The sequence below is a fragment of the Saccostrea echinata genome, unplaced genomic scaffold, assembly GCF_033153115.1.
Source record: "Saccostrea echinata isolate AGI-Se365-2 ecotype Australia unplaced genomic scaffold, CSIRO_AGI_Sech_v1 ptg000002l, whole genome shotgun sequence".
Lineage (NCBI taxonomy): Eukaryota > Metazoa > Mollusca > Bivalvia > Ostreida > Ostreidae > Saccostrea > Saccostrea echinata.
Genome location: NW_026889751.1, coordinates 29,706,008 through 29,727,815, shown reverse-complemented (window position 1 = coordinate 29,727,815; position 21,808 = coordinate 29,706,008). Strand labels below are relative to the sequence as shown.

The window sequence follows — 21,808 nt, the reverse complement described above, 5'->3', positions numbered from 1 at the left end:
AATTTGGAATTGTATTTTCATAAATTTCATATTTAATAATTGTAAGAATTCATATTTTGCCTGAACAAACGTGTATGTTTTGAAATTAAATAACTTTTCTTGGGAACAGATCAGTGGATTACTTTATGGGGCCTAATTAGTGCCTTTGTACCCGGAGATCATTGTGTAGGTCACAGGCCTTGGACCAATTAACCCCGATCACCTATGTCTTATTGGCGCCCGTCAAAGAGATACAGTTCTTAATTACTTATAATTGGTCGTCAATTATTTCACAGTTATACTCGTATCTAACAAATTCACGTAGCTATACATAAAATAACCGTTAATTACTATCAAAGCCTCCCATGTTAATTAATAAGTAAAGCTTCGTGTGAAAATTTTCAATAAATTAAACTGTTCGGTAGACGGCGTCAATTTCTAAATTTCACCGTACCTTTAAGAATTGTTCTGATACAAGTGATGAACAACATGAAAATTCTTGTGGGACATTTGTGAAATCTAGAGCTGTGATTCGTTAATTCTTACGCCATTCTACAGGTGAAAACGCTGTTTAATTTCTCTTTTCAGTATGCAATCTACAAGGTGCCATTAGTCGTAAACAGTTTATAAGGTTACATTGGTGTAACGAGATTCACCTATATGCAAATGTGCATTTCGGCGGGAGAAAGCGCGCAGACGACACGCGACTTGGCTCGTGCCGTGAAGGATACCGTAAAATGGCCCCGCCTTCTCCTCGGCGTATGGGTTACATCGGGCGATAATATATGTTTATTTTGCAAAGTAAACTTTACCTATATCTATTGTAAGACCGGGATATGCCTGTCTAAGACGTGTCAGAGTATATCGAGCGTGTCAATATTGTCACCTCCTCATAATTAAAATCTCGTATGACCTTCTCCAGATCAAAGCTTAACTGATCTATATAAACCCAAAATAAAAATTGTGACAAATTAAAACAGATTTTATTTTCAACCACGACATAAGGTTAGTATTTACTGTTCAAGCGTTTTTTCACATTGCCTTAGAGTTTATTTTCACTAGGACAGATGTCTCGAGAGAAATCAACAGGTGTATGTTAGTAAACCATAAATAGTCAGAAACGCGCCAAACGTATTTTCATTCAACGGTCTGTCAACACCTTTATATTTTTATATGCTAAATTTTAATACACAAAGAGCAAATGTAGGAAATTTAAATCTCTCCACCTGTGAAGGATCTGTTGAATTCATTCGTGTGCCGGGCTCTTCCTTATAGGGAAATGATTTACATATGCAAACTTGTTATAAAGACAGGTGCTTCTCGGCGGACGGCAGCTGAAAGCACAAAAGACGTCTTTTGTATTCCGATAGACCCGGTCACAAAAGCCCCAGACCTCGGCACGTGCTCGCCTAGAATACTTTTACTAAAACTTTTATAAAGTTATGTAGAATATATGGGACGTTTATTACTTCTAGCTCAGGTATAGTCTAGCTTTGATTTTTAAAAAAAATAATTATACATATATGAGCTTTGGTTAATATTGTGGGGGGTTTTTTGTGTACGTATTGTACCTAGTATAAGTGCGCGAGTTTTATCGTAAAGCTGGCACACTTTTTCGTCCATCGACAGATGTCCTGGCTAAACACAGAGAGGCGGACGACCTGTTGGTATCTCTCAATCTTCTCTACAAGCCTTCCTAAAATCACTGTACCTGGCACTTAATTACCAATGGTCCGTACACGAAATTTAAAAAATCGATAGAGTCGGAGTCTGAAATCAATAACCCGATGCGGATTCATTTTACGCGGAATATTTCAGGAATAATGTTTGGGAAAATTACGGTTCTCTGTTGCCCTTTGGTACCAAAAATTCAAATCTCCACGGTCCTGGTGGATGAAACCGACATCTTTTATTAGTGTGTAGAATTTCATCGACTATTTCGTAATTAATTGGATTTTACGAGTTCACAAATTGTGTATTTACCAGTTACAAATCAGTGGTGATAAGAGTTTCTTTGGTATTGTTGCAGATAACCCGCTGGTGTCAATCATCGCTTGTGGGCGGGGCTTACTGTGTTGGCAAGATCGAGGCTACAGAGAAGGAACTCAATAACCATAGAATATTGGCAAGAGAAAATCAAGAAAGATGAGGTTGCGGAGGCCGTATAGAGTTTTAGTGATTTGGATTGCAAACATATATGTATTTATTTGTCAGGTAAGACTATTTAGTTACTTTTTTGAGTTTTATTTTTGTATAAGAAAATATTTCCCAACCTTACAAAATGTAGACGTCGACCAAATAGATACACACATATATGCTAGATCGTAGTAAACGACGTACTACGTTGTGTACAGAATGCTGGCAAGCTCGCTAACTTTGTTAATTATCCGGGAATTATTACTTTATCATAATCATCTATAATATTTATTTCAGGTGAATTCAACAGGAATTTTTGAACTAAATTTAAAAAGGTTCGAAAATGAAAATGGGGTTAATTCTGACGGGAACTGTTGCGCGGGGGTGAGGACCGGTGACAGGTGCTCGTCTTGGTGTCGTACCTTTTTTCGGGTGTGTCTGACCCACTACCAAGCCACCATAACAGACGATGTCCACTGCAACTTTGCAGAAAAGTTTACCCCAGTACTGACTTACGGGAACAACTCTGTGGACTTCACCAACCTTCCTGTCAAATTTGACATCCCAATCAAGTTCCCATTTATGTTTGCTTGGCCGGTAAGTTTCTTTCAACATTATTAGCAAAGCTTATTTTTCACTGCCAGAGGTTTTGGACATGTTAAGATCGATGAGATGTTTCTTCATCAGATATAGAGACTCGCAGCTGACACCCTACTAAATATCACTTCATCAAAGATTGCGTCTTATGACACAGAATGAATTGGATAATGACTTACAAAATCTGAATCTGTTTTATTATTCTGTTGCAGGGGACTTTCTCGTTGATTATAGAAGCCTGGCACGACAGCACTAAACAGGGACCAACCACGGGTAAGTGTTTGTTGTTTTTCGGGTTCCGTTTGTTTTGGATGTTTAGGAGTGTTTCTGTTGTGACAACTGAATGATTTCCAAGAGGGGAGGATGTTTATAGCTGCTGTTTTTGGAGGATAAAGTACTTGTTCAATATAGTGCACAACAACAGTTGTTATCCTGCACCATCGGTCTTGTTAACATGCTTTCTGTGGAGTTTTTTGCGCGTGCTATCTCCTGCAACATTGATAATAGGTGACCGTGACGTCACTCAGTGCATTCATTGATCAACAATTGGATATTAATTTCTGCCGATTCCATTATTCTATGGTTTTAATTTGGATTTACAAACTGTGCTTGGATATTGTGCTACTTTTTTTGTTGGAATTTTCTGTTTGTGTGCCGTGTGCCGGGAGCGTGCGTGAAACTGAGAGGATCTTCAGCGGCACAGCGGGGACGATGTGTAGAGATGTTTTTGGAGAATCTTCCTTGCTTGATCATGGTAGACGCTCTGTCTATTGAAAACTTGTGCCTCGACTTAAACAAGAGGGCAAGTTAACAAAGCGCACGTGCGACCAATTGAGTGCAGTTATCGTCAATTAAAACCCAGAGAAAAAAAGTTTTCCCGCTAGTGAACACAGACATATAACATACCTGTATATATTTATGTGTGTATGTGAGTTATAAGTCGACCCATTTTTTTGTGTTCATAACTGGACTGACTTATTAAACGAAACAATACAGTTTTATTCTATTCTGTATACTGTAAGCAGCGTGAGAGGCGAGGCATGTGGGTCTACAATAGACACCAACAAAGACGGTACCAAAAATCAATCCTGACTCCGCAGTCTTTCTAGGATTATCAAATGCTTGACAAATAAGAAAAAGGGAACTCTTACACAATGCTCCCTTGAAACTATTTACCCAGGGCCGGGAGGGTAACAAAATATCGGTCTGGGTCGGGTAAATGTTAGGAGGCCTAGCCTTCACCTTGTCAATCCTTGGTCCAGACTCCACAGGTTTTCTCAGGCTTCGCTTCATAGGACTCAGTCTGCATCCTCATATTTTCAAAACAGCTTTTCTTCACTCAAATTGAAAGCCTCTTTTTCTGAAACTCAAAAAAATAATAAGCCAATTTTGTAGTCTTTCTATTAATTCGCCTGTCTTTTGTTGGGGGAAGAAAGGGGTGATATCTCTCCTCATTTGTTAGTCTTTGTGAGGAAGCCTGAGAAAATGTCGACTTTTATCACACTGGTGGTTTCAAAAAATAACGGTCATCAACTGCACGGATAACAATGGGCAAGGAAACCAAGTGAATAGGCGAGAGAGGGTCGACTTGCTACTTAAAAATCACCTGTTATTGAGAATATCATTTGGTCTGGCCATTCTCACGGTCTTTTCGTTTTGATTTTAGGCAGTGCACGAGAGCTGATCTACCGACTATCTGCACAGAGGTCCGTAGAAGTGGGGTCGTCATGGCAACAGTTTACTCGCACAGAGAACACCATGACTTTAGAGTACGCGTACAAAGTGGAATGTAGCGAGTACTACTATGGTCCGGGATGTGTCAACTTCTGCCGACCCAGGGACGACCAATTTGGCCATTACGTCTGTGACGAGAATGGAGAAAAAGTCTGTATGCAGGGGTGGAAAGGCGACTACTGCGATCAAGGTACGCAACAATTTATGACATCAGCAACCCTAACCCATGACAAAATACACTTAAAGTACTGACAAAAAAGCCATCTGATACAACATCACACACGAGCTGACCCTAAAATCTGTCACCAGCTCCCGGGGATTTACTCCCGACCAACTGACAAATTTCTAAGCCACTAGACGTATAGAAAATCTATAAAAACCTCGACAATTGTCAACATTTTGAAATGATAGCATTTATTCCCCTCTCCAAGGTGAGGGTTGTTCGAAACGTCTTGACATCTGTTGCGTTTCCACTGATAGGCGGTCGGTCCAGGTTTACCCTATTTCATCATTAAATTCTTGTATTGCCATTACTAAGTGATCTGTTGATAGTGTTTGGGTTCTCAAAGCAAAACGCGATAGTGGAAAAATGGGACACGCGCAACAACTTTTCCTTGGCAAAATATTTCATAAAGAGCTTTTTGGGGATAACAAATATTTCTGACAATAACAAGAAAACATTTTGACGCGATAACTAGCATATACGGTGCGCCACGATTGTGCAAGCGCTGGAAAGCACGACAAAAGCTTTCTCTAGCGACCTGTAATTTATCCCGTGCTATTCAACTTGGGCGTGCGACAGCTGGGGGATTCCAACACATGAAAAAAAGCTCTCTTCTTGAAAGCCCAGGGTTTGTGGACCAGACAGGTGCTCGGCCACACGAACTGACTGTGCATCTGCCGCGTTTGTTTACCCCTCCCTGTTATCACTGAGCTACAAGTGTCTTTGTTCCTACAGACTACAAATCCAAGATTCGTGACACTTAAAATCGCCGAATTCAACCTGTTTCCTAATTTATAATATTAACATTACTCTGTTTCCTTGAAATTACCAACTTAAATACCGTGAGAATAATGTTATTTTATGAAACGTTTTCCAGAAATTTTTAACAATTCATGATAAATTGTAATTCATAAAATTCAACGCTTCGTGTAAGATTTAGAAAGTAAAAAAAATAAAAAGTAAAAAGCCAACAACCCATGTGTTTGTACCGGTGTATTATAAAGTTAATTCACTAGAATCCTAGGCATATGTACGCCAAGGTGCGCGTGTTATAATTAAGAACATGTTTCATAGGATGTGTTCATTACCCGCTCAGGAAAAACTTGAAATAAAACTTTGCCTTGATTATAGGTCAGTGATGCGTAGATTCTTTATTAGCGGGAATAATACGGAGTTCCGGCTTGTTTTATGAGCCGGTCTCCGGATGATGGGGGTATACTAAAGCCATGTGGGTCCTAATTTTGTTGTTCTCTTTTTTTTCCAGCTGTATGTCTGCCCGGCTGCCACCCTGATCACGGGATTTGTGACAAGCCCAATGAATGCCAGTAAGTACTTACTACAGACAAGTCATTAATAAATAGACACCAAACCTTAACAAGGCGACGTATGTAAAATATAAACCATCAAAGGTATACAGGAAAGAAAGAGAATCGTAATACAGATGGAGAAGATTGTTAACACAGATATAGATGGTTAGCCATGTCCGCCGCGTGGAAGGACAGCTGCTACATAGATTTTTCTATACTGTACGTCTGTCAGTAAGGATAGGTCAAATATTCTTTGGTGTCTAGATGACCCTCTCTGATAAACAGTTTTTTCTGAAGAACTCCTCACAATTTCTTATTTTATTTGGTCCGTGCGCTGAAATTCTTATGAAGTTCATTATAAGCTGAGTCAGGGCAGCTTCTGCAGATCGATGTCAGATATTTGTCGTTCTTAAGAAAAGTCTCTCAGTCAATATTGATACAAAATATAACTGAAAAACTGCACCGTTATCGGCTTTTCGCAAGGGTCTATGAGTTTAAATAATTAAAAGGAGAACCTTTATTCCCCTTTAATGTGGGTTGTGGCCTTTTTAATTCTATAACAATATACATGTAGCTGAATAATAAATATTTCCCAACAGCTGAAACATCATTTGATACAGTTCGTGACAATGTTCATTCAAGTGGAACACTCAGTCCTTCACCGTAGGTGTCTTATATGTAAGGAAATTTTTAAACACTTTCTTTTTTTTCAGATGTCGGGCGGGGTACGAGGGAATCTTCTGTAATACATGCATTCGGTATCCAGGATGTCTGCATGGAACCTGCACCGAGCCATGGCAGTGTAACTGCAAAGAGGGCTGGGGAGGACTGTTCTGTAACCAAGGTGACGATTACATCACATAGCAACTGACACCACAATGTTATCACAGACAATAATGTTACACAATTTCAAAATTTATCAGACAATATTACATCACTACTGCAGCTGCAATATTTTTCTCCGCTTTTTGAGAGAACGGTAAAATCTGTCGTCTGCCTTATCTGTAGTGCTAAAAAACATATTGGAGAAAATGGCAGCTCTGTACAAAGCAGGGAAGAGAGAGAGAGAGTTTAATTTAGTGAAATCAATGTTTACAGTTTCATTAACTCTTGTTCTGTACAATTGTTGTGAAATTAGATGGCTGTATTGTGGCCTTTTGGGTGATAATTAATGAGAGGATATCGTCTAAAAGGGTATTGACGACAGCCACGGCTAGGGACATAGAGACCTATTATATCGATGTGGCCATAATTGAACCAACCCCAAGACTGCGTTAATCACATGGCCGTTCTATCGCCGCTATTGAGCAGTTAGACACTCTCTTCATTAACAACATTTGGATCGTTTAATTGTTATTGCATATTTGATACTGAAAGGAAAATATATATTACACACAAAATACACACACACAAGCTTTTGATTCTCTGGTGATAAATTGCCTCATTCAGTCAGTAATAGGCTGATTAAATGGCTACCCATAAAAAAGGTACCAGTTATAGTTATCAATAGAGGAACAAAAAACATCCTTTTCAACACATTTATTTCCTCTACAATAGATATCAATTACAGTTTACATTCCATAGCTTTCATGGTTCCTTTTCTTTTTTTCAAGGAAAATATGTTGTTCTTGAAAATTCTTTATTATTGGTATTCTTTAAAATGATTCTTTGCTTGATCAATTTTGTATTTTTCCTGAAAATGCTAATAAATTGGCAGAATATAATATCAGAATTGTAGAATGATGAATCTTGTTTTGTTTTGTAGATTTGAATTACTGCACTCACCACTCACCCTGTAGAAATGGGGGAATCTGTAAGAATACTGGTCAAGGTAGCTACACCTGCGATTGTCCCAGCGGATTCATGGGGACAAACTGTGAGGTGGAGGTTAATAACTGTGAACAACAGCCCTGTGCTAATGGAGGCACCTGTAAGGTAGGTCATCAGGGGGCACCTGCTCCAGGGAGATACGGAGTTATCTCCCTTATATTTTATAAAAATTAATAGAAGAAAACTTAAGTAATGTAAAACATATTCAGATTAATTTAACTCAAATACAAAAAAATATTTAATTGAGGAAAATGATTATTTATTTTTATAAATTCTTCATAAACAAATAAAAACCTGTCTTACTAAATTCCAGACTGTTGGTGAGGGCTTTGTGTGTGACTGCCCAGAAGGTTTTACTGGAAGACGATGTGACATCATGGGAAGTTCCTGTGAAACTAACCCCTGTCTAAATAACGGAACATGTATGGAAGTGGATGGGGTATACCAGTGCAAGTGTATGGAGGGCTTCACAGGATTTTATTGTGATGTGGAACGAAATGAGTGTGTTTCGCGTCCTTGTCATAATGGTGGCCGCTGCATTGATGAAGTGAATGGATTTCGATGTATCTGCACTGCCGAGTATAAGGGACCTACATGCTCTGAAAACATTGATAACTGTGTAAATAATCCCTGCTACAATAATGGCACCTGTATTGATGGGGACAATGACTTTACCTGCAAATGTAGGCCCGGATTTGTGGGACAGTTGTGTCAGGAGAATGTCCCTGATTGCGACGGTCATCCTTGTGCAAATGGAGGAACTTGTCACGATGAAGTGAATGATTTCCGATGCACGTGTGCAACAGGCTGGGAAGGAAAGGACTGTTCCATAAACATAGACGAATGTAACAGCAGTCCATGTCAGAATGGTGGTGTGTGCACAGATTTTGTTGGATACTATGAATGCTTGTGTGTCTCAGGATTTTATGGTAACAACTGCCAGTATTCCAACGGACAGGTGCCCAACACCCAAGCACCCAAACCTCAACCAACCGTAAATTCCTCGGCACTCGCATCTACAGAGAAATCCGAGGATATCACCATGATTCAGTTGGTCCTAATTGTCTGCCTTGGGGCGGGAATTCCCCTTCTTCTCATCATCATTGTCGTCATTTTCCTTTTACTTCGCAAACGCAACAATCCGGCTGAGAGGCTGGACACCAGTAAAGAGCACCAGCAAAATGTGGTTAATACCATCAACAATAAACTTTCAGACTCCACCATCTTCACAACATCATCGACAATCAGTGGCAAATTGACCAATTCAGAAAAACAGAATGACTTTAATAATTATAGTGCATCAGGAGGGAACCTGACTCCTGATAAATCTAATAATAAGATTTTATTAAACACAAAAGACTTAAATCTTCATCATGAACAATTTACAAAATCTTCTTCGACATCTTCGGCGGAGAAGTATAATTATGACCCTGACGCTGCAAGGGGTGGAGGTTCCAGCAGCCTAATGAAATCATCAAATAATGAAAATAGTAGTAATTGGTACGTATTTCACGACTATTAAAGAATATTTTTATATTCTCAATAAAATGATGAAAATCGGTACTCTATTTGTATGCATCTTTGCTAGCCAAGATGGATAAATTTTTCTTCTTACCTTTTTTCCAAAGAAGACAGTTTTGATCTTTTTTTTCATATTGCTCATGGTTTCTTTGTTTTTGTTTCAGTTATGACCACAGTGCGACTATTCACACAATAGGCAAGTCTAAGGCGTTTCAGAGGGACGCAGACAGAAATTCCACAGTTTTACTTGATCACCCGTCAGTGCATCGACATTCATTTCTCGCCACGGAAGTGTGACATTCTCCCTGGCTTCTCTTTATTTGACCAATTTTTTTTTTGCAATACATCATATCACGTGATGTGCTCGCACATAACGCACAAAAAGCACTGTGCTTCATTGGATTAATTTATCAAGTGCCTTCAGTATTTCTAATGCCAGGAATACGGGCTGTTACTATGGAAACTGTCTCCAAGACAATTGTTTTGTATAACTGATAATCATACTTTTAACTAATTTCAACATTAGGCTGCAAGTCTGTTTGCTATTTTATGCAATGCTTGGGCATACTTTTTGTTTGCTTTTTCCCGATTGAGATGTTGTCATCTAAAGTTTGATTATCCAGTGCAGGCCATCTGCAGCCAAGAATGGAATTCATATCAGAAAAAAAAATTGGTGGGAAAAAATGAGTGCAGGCACTGCCATGTGATATTTAGTCCCTCCATGTTACAATGACCTTGTTTCAATGACCTTGAATGTGAGGAGTGCTTGTATGTCTGTTAAACAGAAGTCGATTAAAAATGAGTGTCAATTTTTGATTGCAAGCTAATAAGTGTGCATTGTTGTGTTATCTGGTTTTGCCAATGCTTCAAGTAATGTTGAAATTTCTGTACACTATTGTCTTTAGTCAAGGTGTAGCTATATGAAATGTGCATAATATATATAGTGGCAAACCAATGTGTTTAATGTTATGTAATTTATTTGTCTAAAACAGTATTGGTCTCTTCCAGTCCAGTTAATCATGCGAAATTTATATAGGGCATTTTTGTATGAGCTTTTATATTGAAATTTTTTATGTCTAAAATTCTTTGTGTTAATAATTTTCTGAATCCTGAGCCCGATCCTCTATTCTGATCAATTTTTTTTTTCTCTGAAAATGAACAAATCGGTTTGTGGACTTCCCGATGCTTCACCTACCATTCCACCTGGGCCAAGCCCGCTGTCAATTACATTGTTTGCACATCTTGTGAATTTTCGCATAACTCAATGGATGACAAAAATGTTAACATCATGGTTTTTTTTATATTTTGTTACTGAAAAAAGTGCTTAATAAGCATTCCACAATCATTTTGTCATATCTAATCTCTGTATTGTAACAGAAAACAATTGATCACATATTTTGAGAAGAAAAACTACATTTTTTGACCTTCATAGATACAGCCATTAGCCTTGTCCTGTCATGTCTCACTTGAATGCCCCATTGTCTGTGATTGGTTTAATGTACATATAATGTATATTTATAGAAAAAATGTTTGGTTGTACATATTTGTTATGACATTATTATATTATTAATTTTCATGAAAACATCAATTAAAAAAGAGTCACAAATATTTTTTCCAAAGTATATTGTGGTTGTTTTTACCTGTGTAAGATCAGACCCAGCAGCTGTGAAGTGTCTAGACGTGTTACAAGATGGCAGACTTGCTCTGTGTATCTACTAGTTTTATCTGCTAGAACACAGGAATTGCACATAATCATTCAAGATGACGACATTTACACACTGGTGATCTGAGTAATCGTTATTTTGATATAAACTGGCAAAGGAACGTACCAGTTGCTCATTGACATCAAAGCTGTCATATCAGTTAACACATGGAATTGGTCTACAAGAAAAGATGAAACAAAACAGTATCTTTAAAATTAAAATTCGATTGACGGAAAATGTGTGCCTGTGGTCTCCACATCGGAGGACAATTTTCACCTGTCAAGAGTCTCTTATGTGACCCTATCACCTGCCCACCTAAATATTCTTATTTAAAAAATCACATTACTGACAAATATAGACATCAAAGAAGAAAGTGTTTTCAAGGACATCTATGTCGCATGTTAACTTATTCTATGTGTTACTTTTGTTAGACGCTAGGTCGTTATATAAGCGTCTTTCGCCAGGGTCGTCACAAGGTTCGAGGTCGTTTAGCTAAGGGCGTCACCAGGCTCCGGGGCCATAAAACTTAGACGAGCTCACTTTTGATGTCAGTCTCACTTTTAACAAAGAAATTAATAGCAGAAAAGTGAGAATGAGATCAAAAGTGAGCTCGTCTAAGTTTTATGACCCCGGAGCCAGTTTTGAGGTCGTTCAGTGTCTTTCGCTAAGGGCGTCACCAGGGGAGGACCTGATGCAATCTTCTTTTTTCCAAGTATGAACCAAAACTTTGCTCGGTTGAATAATAATTTTTGGGGGTTTGTTTAAGAGAAGTAAATGAACAATTTAAAGTTTGTTTACTTTGACAAAAATCTGTCCGAAGAAGAATTTGATGCACAATTGAAACAAACTAATTGTCCGTCACTTCCGGACCTGAGTGGGAGGAGGGGAGGGCTAATTACCATTTACCTCCAGGAAACTGACTTTATTCAAATGTTACACATCATTCAACATTATTTGATCAAACGTGTTGACACCATATATCTGTAATTCTGTTTTAAATGTTCCAATGTCAGAAATGACCAAGTAGTATGTGAGTCGAACACTCTCCCGAAGCCAAGTATCCATTAAGGGATTAGTCTAATATTAAATATCAGACGTCATGGATTAGTCACACAAAAGTTTACTTTTCTAATTAGATGGTTGAAGGTCCACCGTTATACCACTTTTGGTGCTCCTGTCCTTCGCATTCAAGACAAATTGGTTAAGCCAACAACGAACCCAGGGGTGTATATGATTCAGCGACAGAATCCACGTGAATTTGCCACCACGGATAGGCAAACATGACATAGAAAGGAAAAAGTCGATCTGTCGATTGACGAAACAGTAAATAAGTACACACAATGTATAACAACAAACAACTTCCGTGGGGTATGTGATCGATTGGATCGGGTAGTTCAATGGAACTTGACTGTGAAGTCCGTTCTTGTTGGCTTTCCGAGTGTGATATATTTTTCTTAGTATATTGTGCAAGAAAGCGGACCCCGCAATTCTCTCGCAAGTTGAGGCATTTTGTTTCAATTGAAGAATGGCCAACTCTTTTTCGTGACAGACACATGCATATTTTCCCACCCCCGCAAAATAAATTTATGTTCTATTGTTGTTTTTGTGGAATAAATAAGGACAAAATAACGGGTAGGCGATTCCTGGAAGGGTGAGGCGTCCACACTCTGGGGTATACCATTTCATGCTAAAAATACACATCAGAAAAAACAGTCTTCTACAATTATAGGATCGTTGAAATCTAATAAAAATATCGTCTCTCCCCGGTTTATATTCTGTTTTTGGTATCAATGAGAGCTTTGTAAAGTGTCCTATTTTTGAAACATTCAAAGAGGAGTAACGCTTACACGTTTAAAATGCCAGGTACGCGGTTGTAAACTAACTTGGATTCTATCAGGTGTTAAGAAACAAAATATTTTAAGGAAAGCTGAAGATTTATGCAGATTTTATCACAATATATACAAGCGAAAGCGCAAAGAACTCGAGATTGCCTGTCAAAGTTTTATTCCAAATTCTTCATACACAAGTCTAGACAATCTACACATATTTTTTCTAAAATTGATGTTTGCAAAAAGGCATTAACTTAACGGACAACCAACATCCATTTGATAATTTTCTTTGATGATAACTTTTGAAATATTACAAAATAACCAAAAACAAGGTGATTTTTAACACGCTCAGCGGGAAATACTCACTTATAACAAAGCAGGAAAATCTTTATGTCTGGTGTTCCCGATAGCTCGAGCGTCTGAAGGTGCGATAAACTTATTATGTTTTCTATAGGAAAATCTTGGTAGATTGTTCAACTTTCTATTCTACACTGCCAAAATCAGAGTAACCTGCACGAAGTATTCTTATTTCTCTTTCAATGTCTGCATATTTTTTGCTTTCTACTACGCTGTACTATTAGTTCAACGGGTTTGTATAATAATGCTGTAAACCAGTGAAATAATTGGGCCAGATTATAAGAGATTTCTCATCATTTCTAACACTTCTGACGTCTAGCTTCCTATAATCGGCTTCTTTGGGGTTCCACTGCTATTTCCACCACGTTAATGAGCTCGACAGATTGGATTCACGGAACATTTTTCTTTACTATAACAAAGGGAACGCAAAGAGAGGTTCAAAATCACAAACTATGAATATCAACCAACATTTTGCAGCAAAGAATATGTTTCTTTAAATTAACTAAATTATTTGAACTAACTTCCATATGTAAAGAAAACGTAATATTATTTTAATTTGAAATGTAGCATTTGAAAATCAACGAATATTACATTTAGCTTTATTACATATTATGTGTCGAGAGCAACGCAAAATGTAATAACGCAAATGTAATAAAATATTTTTTCCGTTGCATGGGATATAAAAAAACATAAAGACAGAAAATGTCACAATACATTTGTAAAGGGGACTCAAATATGAATATTTTTATCAAAAACATTAAAATCTCCTTCGCTCCAGAATAAGAAGGCATTTTTATTTAGATATAAACAGCGTTTATTACATTTTACGTCAAAACCAACGCAAAATGTAATAACACAGAATGGAATGAACTCAACACAGTATGTAAGGAACACAGAATGTGAATATATTTAAAGACAGTTTTTTTTTTATATACGTTGACAGATTTTTGAAACATCGGGAAATATGATTTAAATCATGCAGTTGACAATGATGTCTAAGTTCAAGTGAATCTCGATGCAAAATTTTATAAACCAAAACATGTCATTACATTTTGCGTCAATCTGGATGTAAAATATAATAACATAAAGTGTAATAATCCTAGTTTATTACATTTTGCGTCGTTATTACATTTGCGTTGTAACCCTGCTAGCTACGTAGGAAAGGAAAAGTAATAATTCGATTTCAATCACATTCCTTGGCTACGTATTTTGGCAGTTATCGCGTGGTCTGTATACGATGAAACTGGCGATTCCAATATGCTTTCTTAACATGATGCAAGAAAAAAAATTGAAGCAAAATGTCAATAATTCGTACGACAGCTGTGTCTGACGGGCACCTGTTACTGGGTCGAAGTAACCTCTAATGAGTTCCGGTGTCCACACCAGGGCGACCTAACCTGCATCGATCTCACTTCCGGAGTGGTTGTGAACAATTTCCGGACGTCCGTGTCATGATTGCACGATGAAACACCAAAGAACCGCCCATTGACCGGTCATATCGGACAGGGGCTGGTCGTAAGTGGACATATCCATTACTGACCATTCTATCTTGTATTGGAATAAAAACCAAAACGTAATATCTGATAATTCTAAAACATATCTGACTTAATGAGCCTCCTCATGGCTGATTGATTGAAGGGCATATACATGTATATATATTTGATATTCTTACGTAAATGTATATGTACTTATTTTTATCATTGCAAAAATCTTTATACGCTCATCTGATGCTGACAGAAATTGATAATTTCTTAATGTTAGTGTTAAATTCTGCTGCCTACCTCCAAGTCAGTTTTCAGAAGTTAACATACTCGAATGATTTTTTGAATTTATATACCGTAAATATTTATAAATTATAACTTATTTGGGAACACAAAGAGAGATAACTCTATAATCAAGTGTTTTTCACTATAGAAATCAATGGAGAACTGGAAATATATTTAAAAACAAAAACGTATTGAAAATGTTGATTTTATTACCAATTTCAATTGAGATTGCAACTAAAAATTCTATCTTATCAATATTATATCTTTCATTTTACATATGTTAAACTTATGGAAAGATTGAAGGATCATTTATCCATATATCCATGAGTATTGAAAAATTTGGAGATGTTTCAAAGCCTGATTTCGTTGGATAAATTTTTCTACCCCCCTCCTCTTTTTTTTAATAATAAAAAGAGTTGTAACTTATAGCAATTAACTGACACTGGTATTAAAGTTCAGTTGTCTATCAATTAATAATGAACTCTTCTTTTCATACAAAAAGTTTTAATTGCCAAATTGCCATTCAGTTACTGTTGATGTGTGTCGTAAAATGTCAAAATGTAGTGGGGAATAGAGAATTAGCGTGAGTAGTTCTTTTGTCAGATTTTCCGCTTCGATCAAAAAATAGGGGAGACGTGAGTTAGTTCGTGGGAGTGGCTGCTAATTTAGCAGAGATAGAGAGAGGGGGGGGAAGACTCCGGCAAAGAAAGAGTGAGTGAAGCTGAGATATCTTCGATCTGTAGGGATGACCCTTAATCTTCAGGCCCTGCTGCCATAAAACTTTGAGAATTCTCAATAAACAAAAAATAATTAACAAGCCTCCGATAAAGAATATTGCAAAAACGCAAAAATCCCGTTCAGGAGCTAGAGAATCTGGGTTGTGTAACTTTGAGTGCGGAGGTGTTACGTTTTAAGGAGGGAAGAATGTAATGATTGGGGTTATATGCGGTGGATATCGCGGGCTGGGTAACTCAGTGGTTATGGTTAGAGCACCTGGCCATTAATACAGAGAGTTCTATTTCATATTTTTTTCTGCTTTCCTATTACAAATTCTTGTAAAAAAAAAAAAAAAATAGTTATTACCTTTTAAATTTGAAAACATGTTTTTTTTTTTTGGGGGGGGGGGGTACAGCCATTTGATTCTGAGGGATGGCGACCGGAAAATTTTAGACATAAATATCTGTTTGATTAAAATAAATAATTTGTCCTCAACTGGACAAAATAAATAACCTGTACTTGTCTGATGCTCCCCTCTCCCCGCATAAACACGTGAAAGAGTTTTTGAGTCCCCTTCTTTTTTGTTTGTCAATTTTTTTTCCAGTGAAGAAGAAAATAAATAATTTGTCCGTGATTATCTTGGAAATAAATAATCTGTCTCTCACTGGCATAATAATAAATAATCTTACACGAAAAAATTAGCCTCCCACAGCATCCCTCCCCTCCATTCAGAATCAAATGGTAACTGGTTAAGTTATTAAAAGATTTATGTCGTTATATATTTATCATTTTGAAAGAGACAAAACTAACCATTCTGTTTTATCCAATAGACTAATAGAAAACTTGAGGTACTGTCAGGACTGAGCTCACAAAATTATTTGCAACCAGGGACCAATATTATAGGTCCCTGTTTTGCAACCCTGTAAATTATTATTATTGTTGCAGATAAGAGATGGGTACTCCCAAGTGTTACGGACATTACTGTACAGAAGGGCTTACGGGCGGAGGGACGGACACCCCATCACTATATACCATGTATACCTCTCGCTTTTCAATCAGGGGCATACTATGAAACAGTTTTGGTACGAAATATCTTACTCGAAGAGCCATTCAATGAGCATGCGCAAATTTAATTAAAAATAAACATGGCGGAGAAGTCTGCCAAAACGATGGGGATCGGCACAAAACCTGTGCCTATGAAATTCTTCGCTGTTTTGGAGGTGGAGAAAACAGCCCCAAGTTGTATTCCAAGGTATTTTCTTGAAGTTATTTTGACATTCTCTCTGCATTGCAATCTTGATTTTAAAATCGCAAGCTTGTAATTTTTTTTTACTGTGCCCCAATGACACTGACAGAAGGGTGGGAAAAGTTGGAATAATTCTGTACCACTTTTTCGGTTGTGTTACAGGTTATGTACCCTCACGTTGAGCAGACTTATCATACATAAATCACTGGAAAATGATCTGAATTCCGTGATTATTGCTGTTAAAATGCAGGTGAGAAACTGAAATATGAATTTCATAATACATATATTATTATATATATATCGATAGTATAATATTGAACAGGTCCAGCACAATCTCTTGATTTAGCTATATAGCTTGAAATAGCTATATAGCTTTATTAAGCTATTCAAAATAGCTTGATAAAGCTATTTCTATGCAGTTTTTCACAAAAACTTTTTTTGTAAAAAATAAAAAGTTGTAAATATTTGACTATGCATATATGTACTATGGGCAGGGCTCGACATTAACGCTTGTCCGCTTGTCCGGTACCAATGAAAAAAAATTACGGACAAGTGGATATTGCTGGGCACTTGTCCGATTGGACAAGTGCATTTTAATATAAAGAAGTTTCCAAATAATTAAAGAATGACTTGAAAGTTTACCGGTACTTTAGATACGGAAACAGTACATAAAAACCGAACTTCGATCCCGCTATGATTCGCCATGTTATTGAGTTCACCTTCGATCGGGATCGAAGTTCACTTATTGCATACGCAAAGGCATGGAACTTACGAATTTATGTTGACAGTTTCACTTGTGAACATTGATGTTGTTGTCAGGACAAAAAGTCTAGATAAAATTTTGTTTTAAGTGTTTGTTGTATTTATAAATAACATCACGCACATATAATGGATTTTATTTAGTTTTCCAATTGACAGTATTAGATCTTTATTGAAAAAAAATCGGACAAGTGAAGTTGAAGTTCGGACAAGTAAATGTCTTGGTCACTTGTCCGAATGGACAAGTAGGAAAAAAAGTTAATGTCGAGCCCTGATGGGCTATGAAAACACCAATCGAAATCAAAAATAGTTCTAACATTGCAGCTTTTGAATACTTTTAAGCAAAAGATGAATTTCCATTGTTTGAGTAACTGTACACTACCTTGTGTGCGTTGAGGCATGGATAAGTGTGATTGCTTCTCATTGTATTGAATTATTACCAGTCAATTATCTTGTTGACCATAACTGGCCTCCTTTATAATTTCATTGAAGAAGTAACTGTTTCACTTGCTTTATATAGCCCCAAAACATTTAGAACTTTGAGTACAAAGTCTCTTTAGGAGACGCAATTTGATGAGTGATTTTTAATTGTATAATTTTCAGTAGAGTTCAAGGTTGAATATTATCACTGCACCAAGGTGCGACTTTTTGTACATGCTGAGAAAATAACATATTTAAGAAAAAAGTATGGTAAAATAGCTAAATCAAGCTACTCCTAATAGCTTAATAAAGCTATATAGCTAAATCAAGCTATATAGCTAAATCAAGAGATTGTGCTGGAACTGTTGAAGTTGATCCAAAGTAATCATATATTTCTCCAAAATAATTAACTTAAGTTAAACTGGGAGCATATATTTTTCGCCAAAGAAAATTTTAAGATGTGGTTGACTGACATTAGTACTCTAATAAACTTTTTCAACTTTTGTTGCTATTTCTTCATGGAATTATGTTTACATTTTTTAGGGAGCTTATATTATATAGCAGGAGTATTCTTTACTTGAAAAAAAAAATTCATGATGTAGTGTGTCAGTACTTAAAAAAAAAACTATGTTGTGCTTGGTGTAATGAAAATATAAATTCAAAACACATCTTGGTTTCCAATAATTTAAACTTCCTACTACTATATATACCTTAGGCAACAAATTAACTTGTATGGCAGATTTGATATTGATGCACATAAAAAAAGAATGTTGTGATCACAATCAGGAAGTAGACCTTGTTTTCCACAGGGAAAAGTTCACTGTCTCCATATATACATATTCAGATCAACTTCCTTTACACCTTTTACTTTCAATTACCAAGAAAAGATTTTTGAATAAATGCAAAACTCCTTTCACATAAGTAATTAAATTATTATTGAAATATAAAACATATATATTCTATTGCTAAAAGTGAATCAATATTGGATTTATTAGCATGATTAGTAATAACAAAACTAAATCCTACATTTACCAATCTTGAATCTCAAATTTTTTTTTGTCCCACATAGATGTTTGCTTTCAAAAAACCTCTTTCTGTATGCATAAGGCTATCAATTTTTTTTCTAAGTGTAATCTCACTTTTACCCTAACATTGAGAACTTGTTTGTGAAAAAAAGTTCATAGAATCTGAAATACTGTCTTAACAGAGATAGTTGTAGCACCTCTTGAAGGGTTGTCCCTAAGACCCGGGGGCCAGGGAATTTCCCCACCTATATTGACATAATCCCCTGGTTGTTCTGGTATTCCCCCTCAACCCCATACCCCCAGCTACTTCTTAAATGTCCCCTGCTCTTTCAATTCTTAGGGACAGCCCTGCTCCTGTAATTTTAGTTCATGATCATATGATTACACTCAAGATCAAGTTTATAATAAATGTAATTAATGCTGTCATGCTCTCTGTGACTGACATTATTTTATTTTCAGTCAGATTCATTGGATTGTGTCTTTTATGAACTATCAGGATTAGAAAACTCATAATAACACAAGGAACTGTAATAGCTGCATTCTTACCACACTTTTAATAGGTCGTTGAAAGCTTGAAATGACATGTGCTGAGTACATGTGTCAATCAAGACTTGTCAGTTTCTCATTTTTTGTGTATACTTTTTAAGAAGGACAAGGTCTTTTTCAGGTAAATGTTTCAATCCTATCTGAGACTTTCTGGTATTGATTTATAGATGGGATAACCAGTGTCCAGTTTGTATATTCTATCTTAGTGGGTAATACATTGTATATTGTGTCATTTCACACAAATTGGTATATCTGTTTACTCTCTATGGTTTAAAAAAAGCAAATTCTCCTTGTAGTGGCTTTAGCAAACCTTTTATACATAAAACATCTGATACATACACTATGGTTTTAAATTATATGTTGTTCTTTCAGTATGTTAAAAAGACTAAAATTTATAGTCATCTACTGGGTGCACTTAATTATCCCCCCCTCCCCTAAGTTGCAGCATCATTTAGTTCACACATGCACTTTATTTACTCTGGTTCAACAAATGTAATATTGTAAGAATTACAGTTAATTAGGTTTGTATAGATTTATATTTATATAAGCCTTAAGTTAAAATAAAAAAAAGTTAAATCCTTGTCTTAGCCACGAGGCTCAAAAGGCCAGTTTTTAAACTTAGTTTCTGTGGTGCTAAGTGGATGAGAGTCACTGACTCCCCCTGGATGGGACACCAGCTCATTACAGGTTAACTTCCAGTGTAAGCCAGTATGCATTACAGCTTGGTGAACTGAGACAATGTAGATAATTAAAAGTGCTTTGTCTAAGGAAACAGCACACAACATCAAGTGACCACATCAGGTCTTGAAGCAGCTACCTTTGGGTTACTGACCAAATAAGCACTGAGCCATATGCTTCACCAAACCCTGAGTAGCCTACATCAACAAAGTTGAGACATGCTTTGGCAATGCTTGGAGACTAGGTATTCCAGTTTTGGATGAGGCCCATTTCCAAACTTGCAGGGAGGGTACATCTAGGCCAGATCAAGGCCAGATCAAGATACGTTTCATAGTTTTTTTACCAGTTATGCTTCAAATTCATCACCTTGCCTATATTTTCAGGGTGTCTTGCTATGTTCATGTTTTTCAACAGGTTCATTCCCAAGTAACTATGAGCCCTACCCTGGCCAAACATATATGGATGATAGATACATCTAGGGACACACAGTAGTTTAAGATTCTGTATTGCCTAGATAGATATACAAGTATATGTAACTTAGATACTGTGGTGATGAAAATAACTGAGTCATTTGATGTACTTTCATGTTTACCTTGCCTTGAGGGTAACCTTGTAATATTTTTTCTATATAACAAGACTCTTTAATTTTGTTACATGTTAAAATAAAACTATCAAATTCATACACTGGCATTAAGGAAGATTTAAAATCTTATGTCTCTTGAGTAGATTTGTTTGACATGATCAAGACTCTTCACTATTTCACAAATAAAGAATTCCTATTTTCCTGGAATAAAAATACATGTACTGCCATTTAAGTTAATTCCTGTTTTTAGACCAGTTTAAGTTAATTTTGAGTTTTGTCATGTACATAATAATTAAGATAGATGTATTATTAAGGTCTTCCGTCTCCACGGAAGACCTTATAGTGATTCTATTGTTTCTTATTATTATTATTATTATTCTTTTTTTTTTAGACAAAATTTTGTGCACGCGATTTCTCGAAAACTATTCAATGAATTTCCTTGAAATTTTCAGGGATAAAAGGTCTTTATATGAATTTTATATAAAATTCCGTTTTTTGGTAAATTCGGTTCCAGAGCCAAGTTATGGACAATTTTCTGATTTTAAAATGCAATTTTGTCCTTGAGTGTTCTCAAGAATGGCTTAAGATATTAACTGGAGACTTGTTAGAGATGATAGAACATGATTTTTAGATTGGAGAGGGCACCTTTTCGTCTGTCGTCGGCACTTCCGGTCGCTTACGGAAGTGATCAAAGAAATCGTTAAATTTCAACTTTCTTTTTTTAAATCAATTCTTACATCACAATATTGCATCTCTTTTGTAGTTTTGAAATATGTTGGTCCCACCGGAAACAAAAACGTCAACTTCCGGCTATAAGAGAAAAACTACATAATTTGAGTATTTTTCTTTCCC

General features: G+C 36.4%; 2 protein-coding genes across 9 annotated transcripts in view; both read left to right on the top strand.

The window, feature by feature from the left end:
- Positions 1–10,940, top strand: part of LOC133176928 (delta-like protein 1) — a 30,792-nt gene extending 19,852 nt beyond the window's left edge. For 3 of the 4 annotated variants that reach the window (XM_061312006.1, XM_061311993.1, XM_061311998.1), the window contains 9 exons: positions 2,009–2,193; positions 2,413–2,712; positions 2,925–2,985; positions 4,379–4,636; positions 5,934–5,994; positions 6,690–6,820; positions 7,742–7,911; positions 8,120–9,306; positions 9,492–10,940. In XM_061312006.1, coding sequence (XP_061167990.1) covers positions 2,125–2,193; positions 2,413–2,712; positions 2,925–2,985; positions 4,379–4,636; positions 5,934–5,994; positions 6,690–6,820; positions 7,742–7,911; positions 8,120–9,306; positions 9,492–9,624 — 2,370 coding nt within the window. In that variant the 5' untranslated portion in view covers positions 2,009–2,124 and the 3' untranslated portion in view covers positions 9,625–10,940. Of the gene's footprint in view, positions 1–1,358; positions 1,460–2,008; positions 2,194–2,412; positions 2,713–2,924; positions 2,986–4,378; positions 4,637–5,933; positions 5,995–6,689; positions 6,821–7,741; positions 7,912–8,119; positions 9,307–9,491 lie in introns of those variants that run through there. The other variant, XM_061312010.1, reaches the window with a different exon arrangement.
- Positions 10,941–16,827: 5,887 nt separating this feature from the next.
- LOC133176886 (phosphofurin acidic cluster sorting protein 1-like) overlaps positions 16,828–21,808 on the top strand; it is a 31,479-nt gene continuing 26,498 nt past the window's right edge. For all 5 annotated transcript variants that reach the window (XM_061311974.1, XM_061311960.1, XM_061311968.1 and 2 more), the window contains exons 1-2: positions 16,828–16,951; positions 17,108–17,195. In XM_061311974.1, the coding sequence (XP_061167958.1) occupies positions 16,845–16,951; positions 17,108–17,195 (195 nt within the window). In that variant the 5' untranslated portion in view covers positions 16,828–16,844. The remainder of the gene's footprint in view (positions 16,952–17,107; positions 17,196–21,808) is intronic.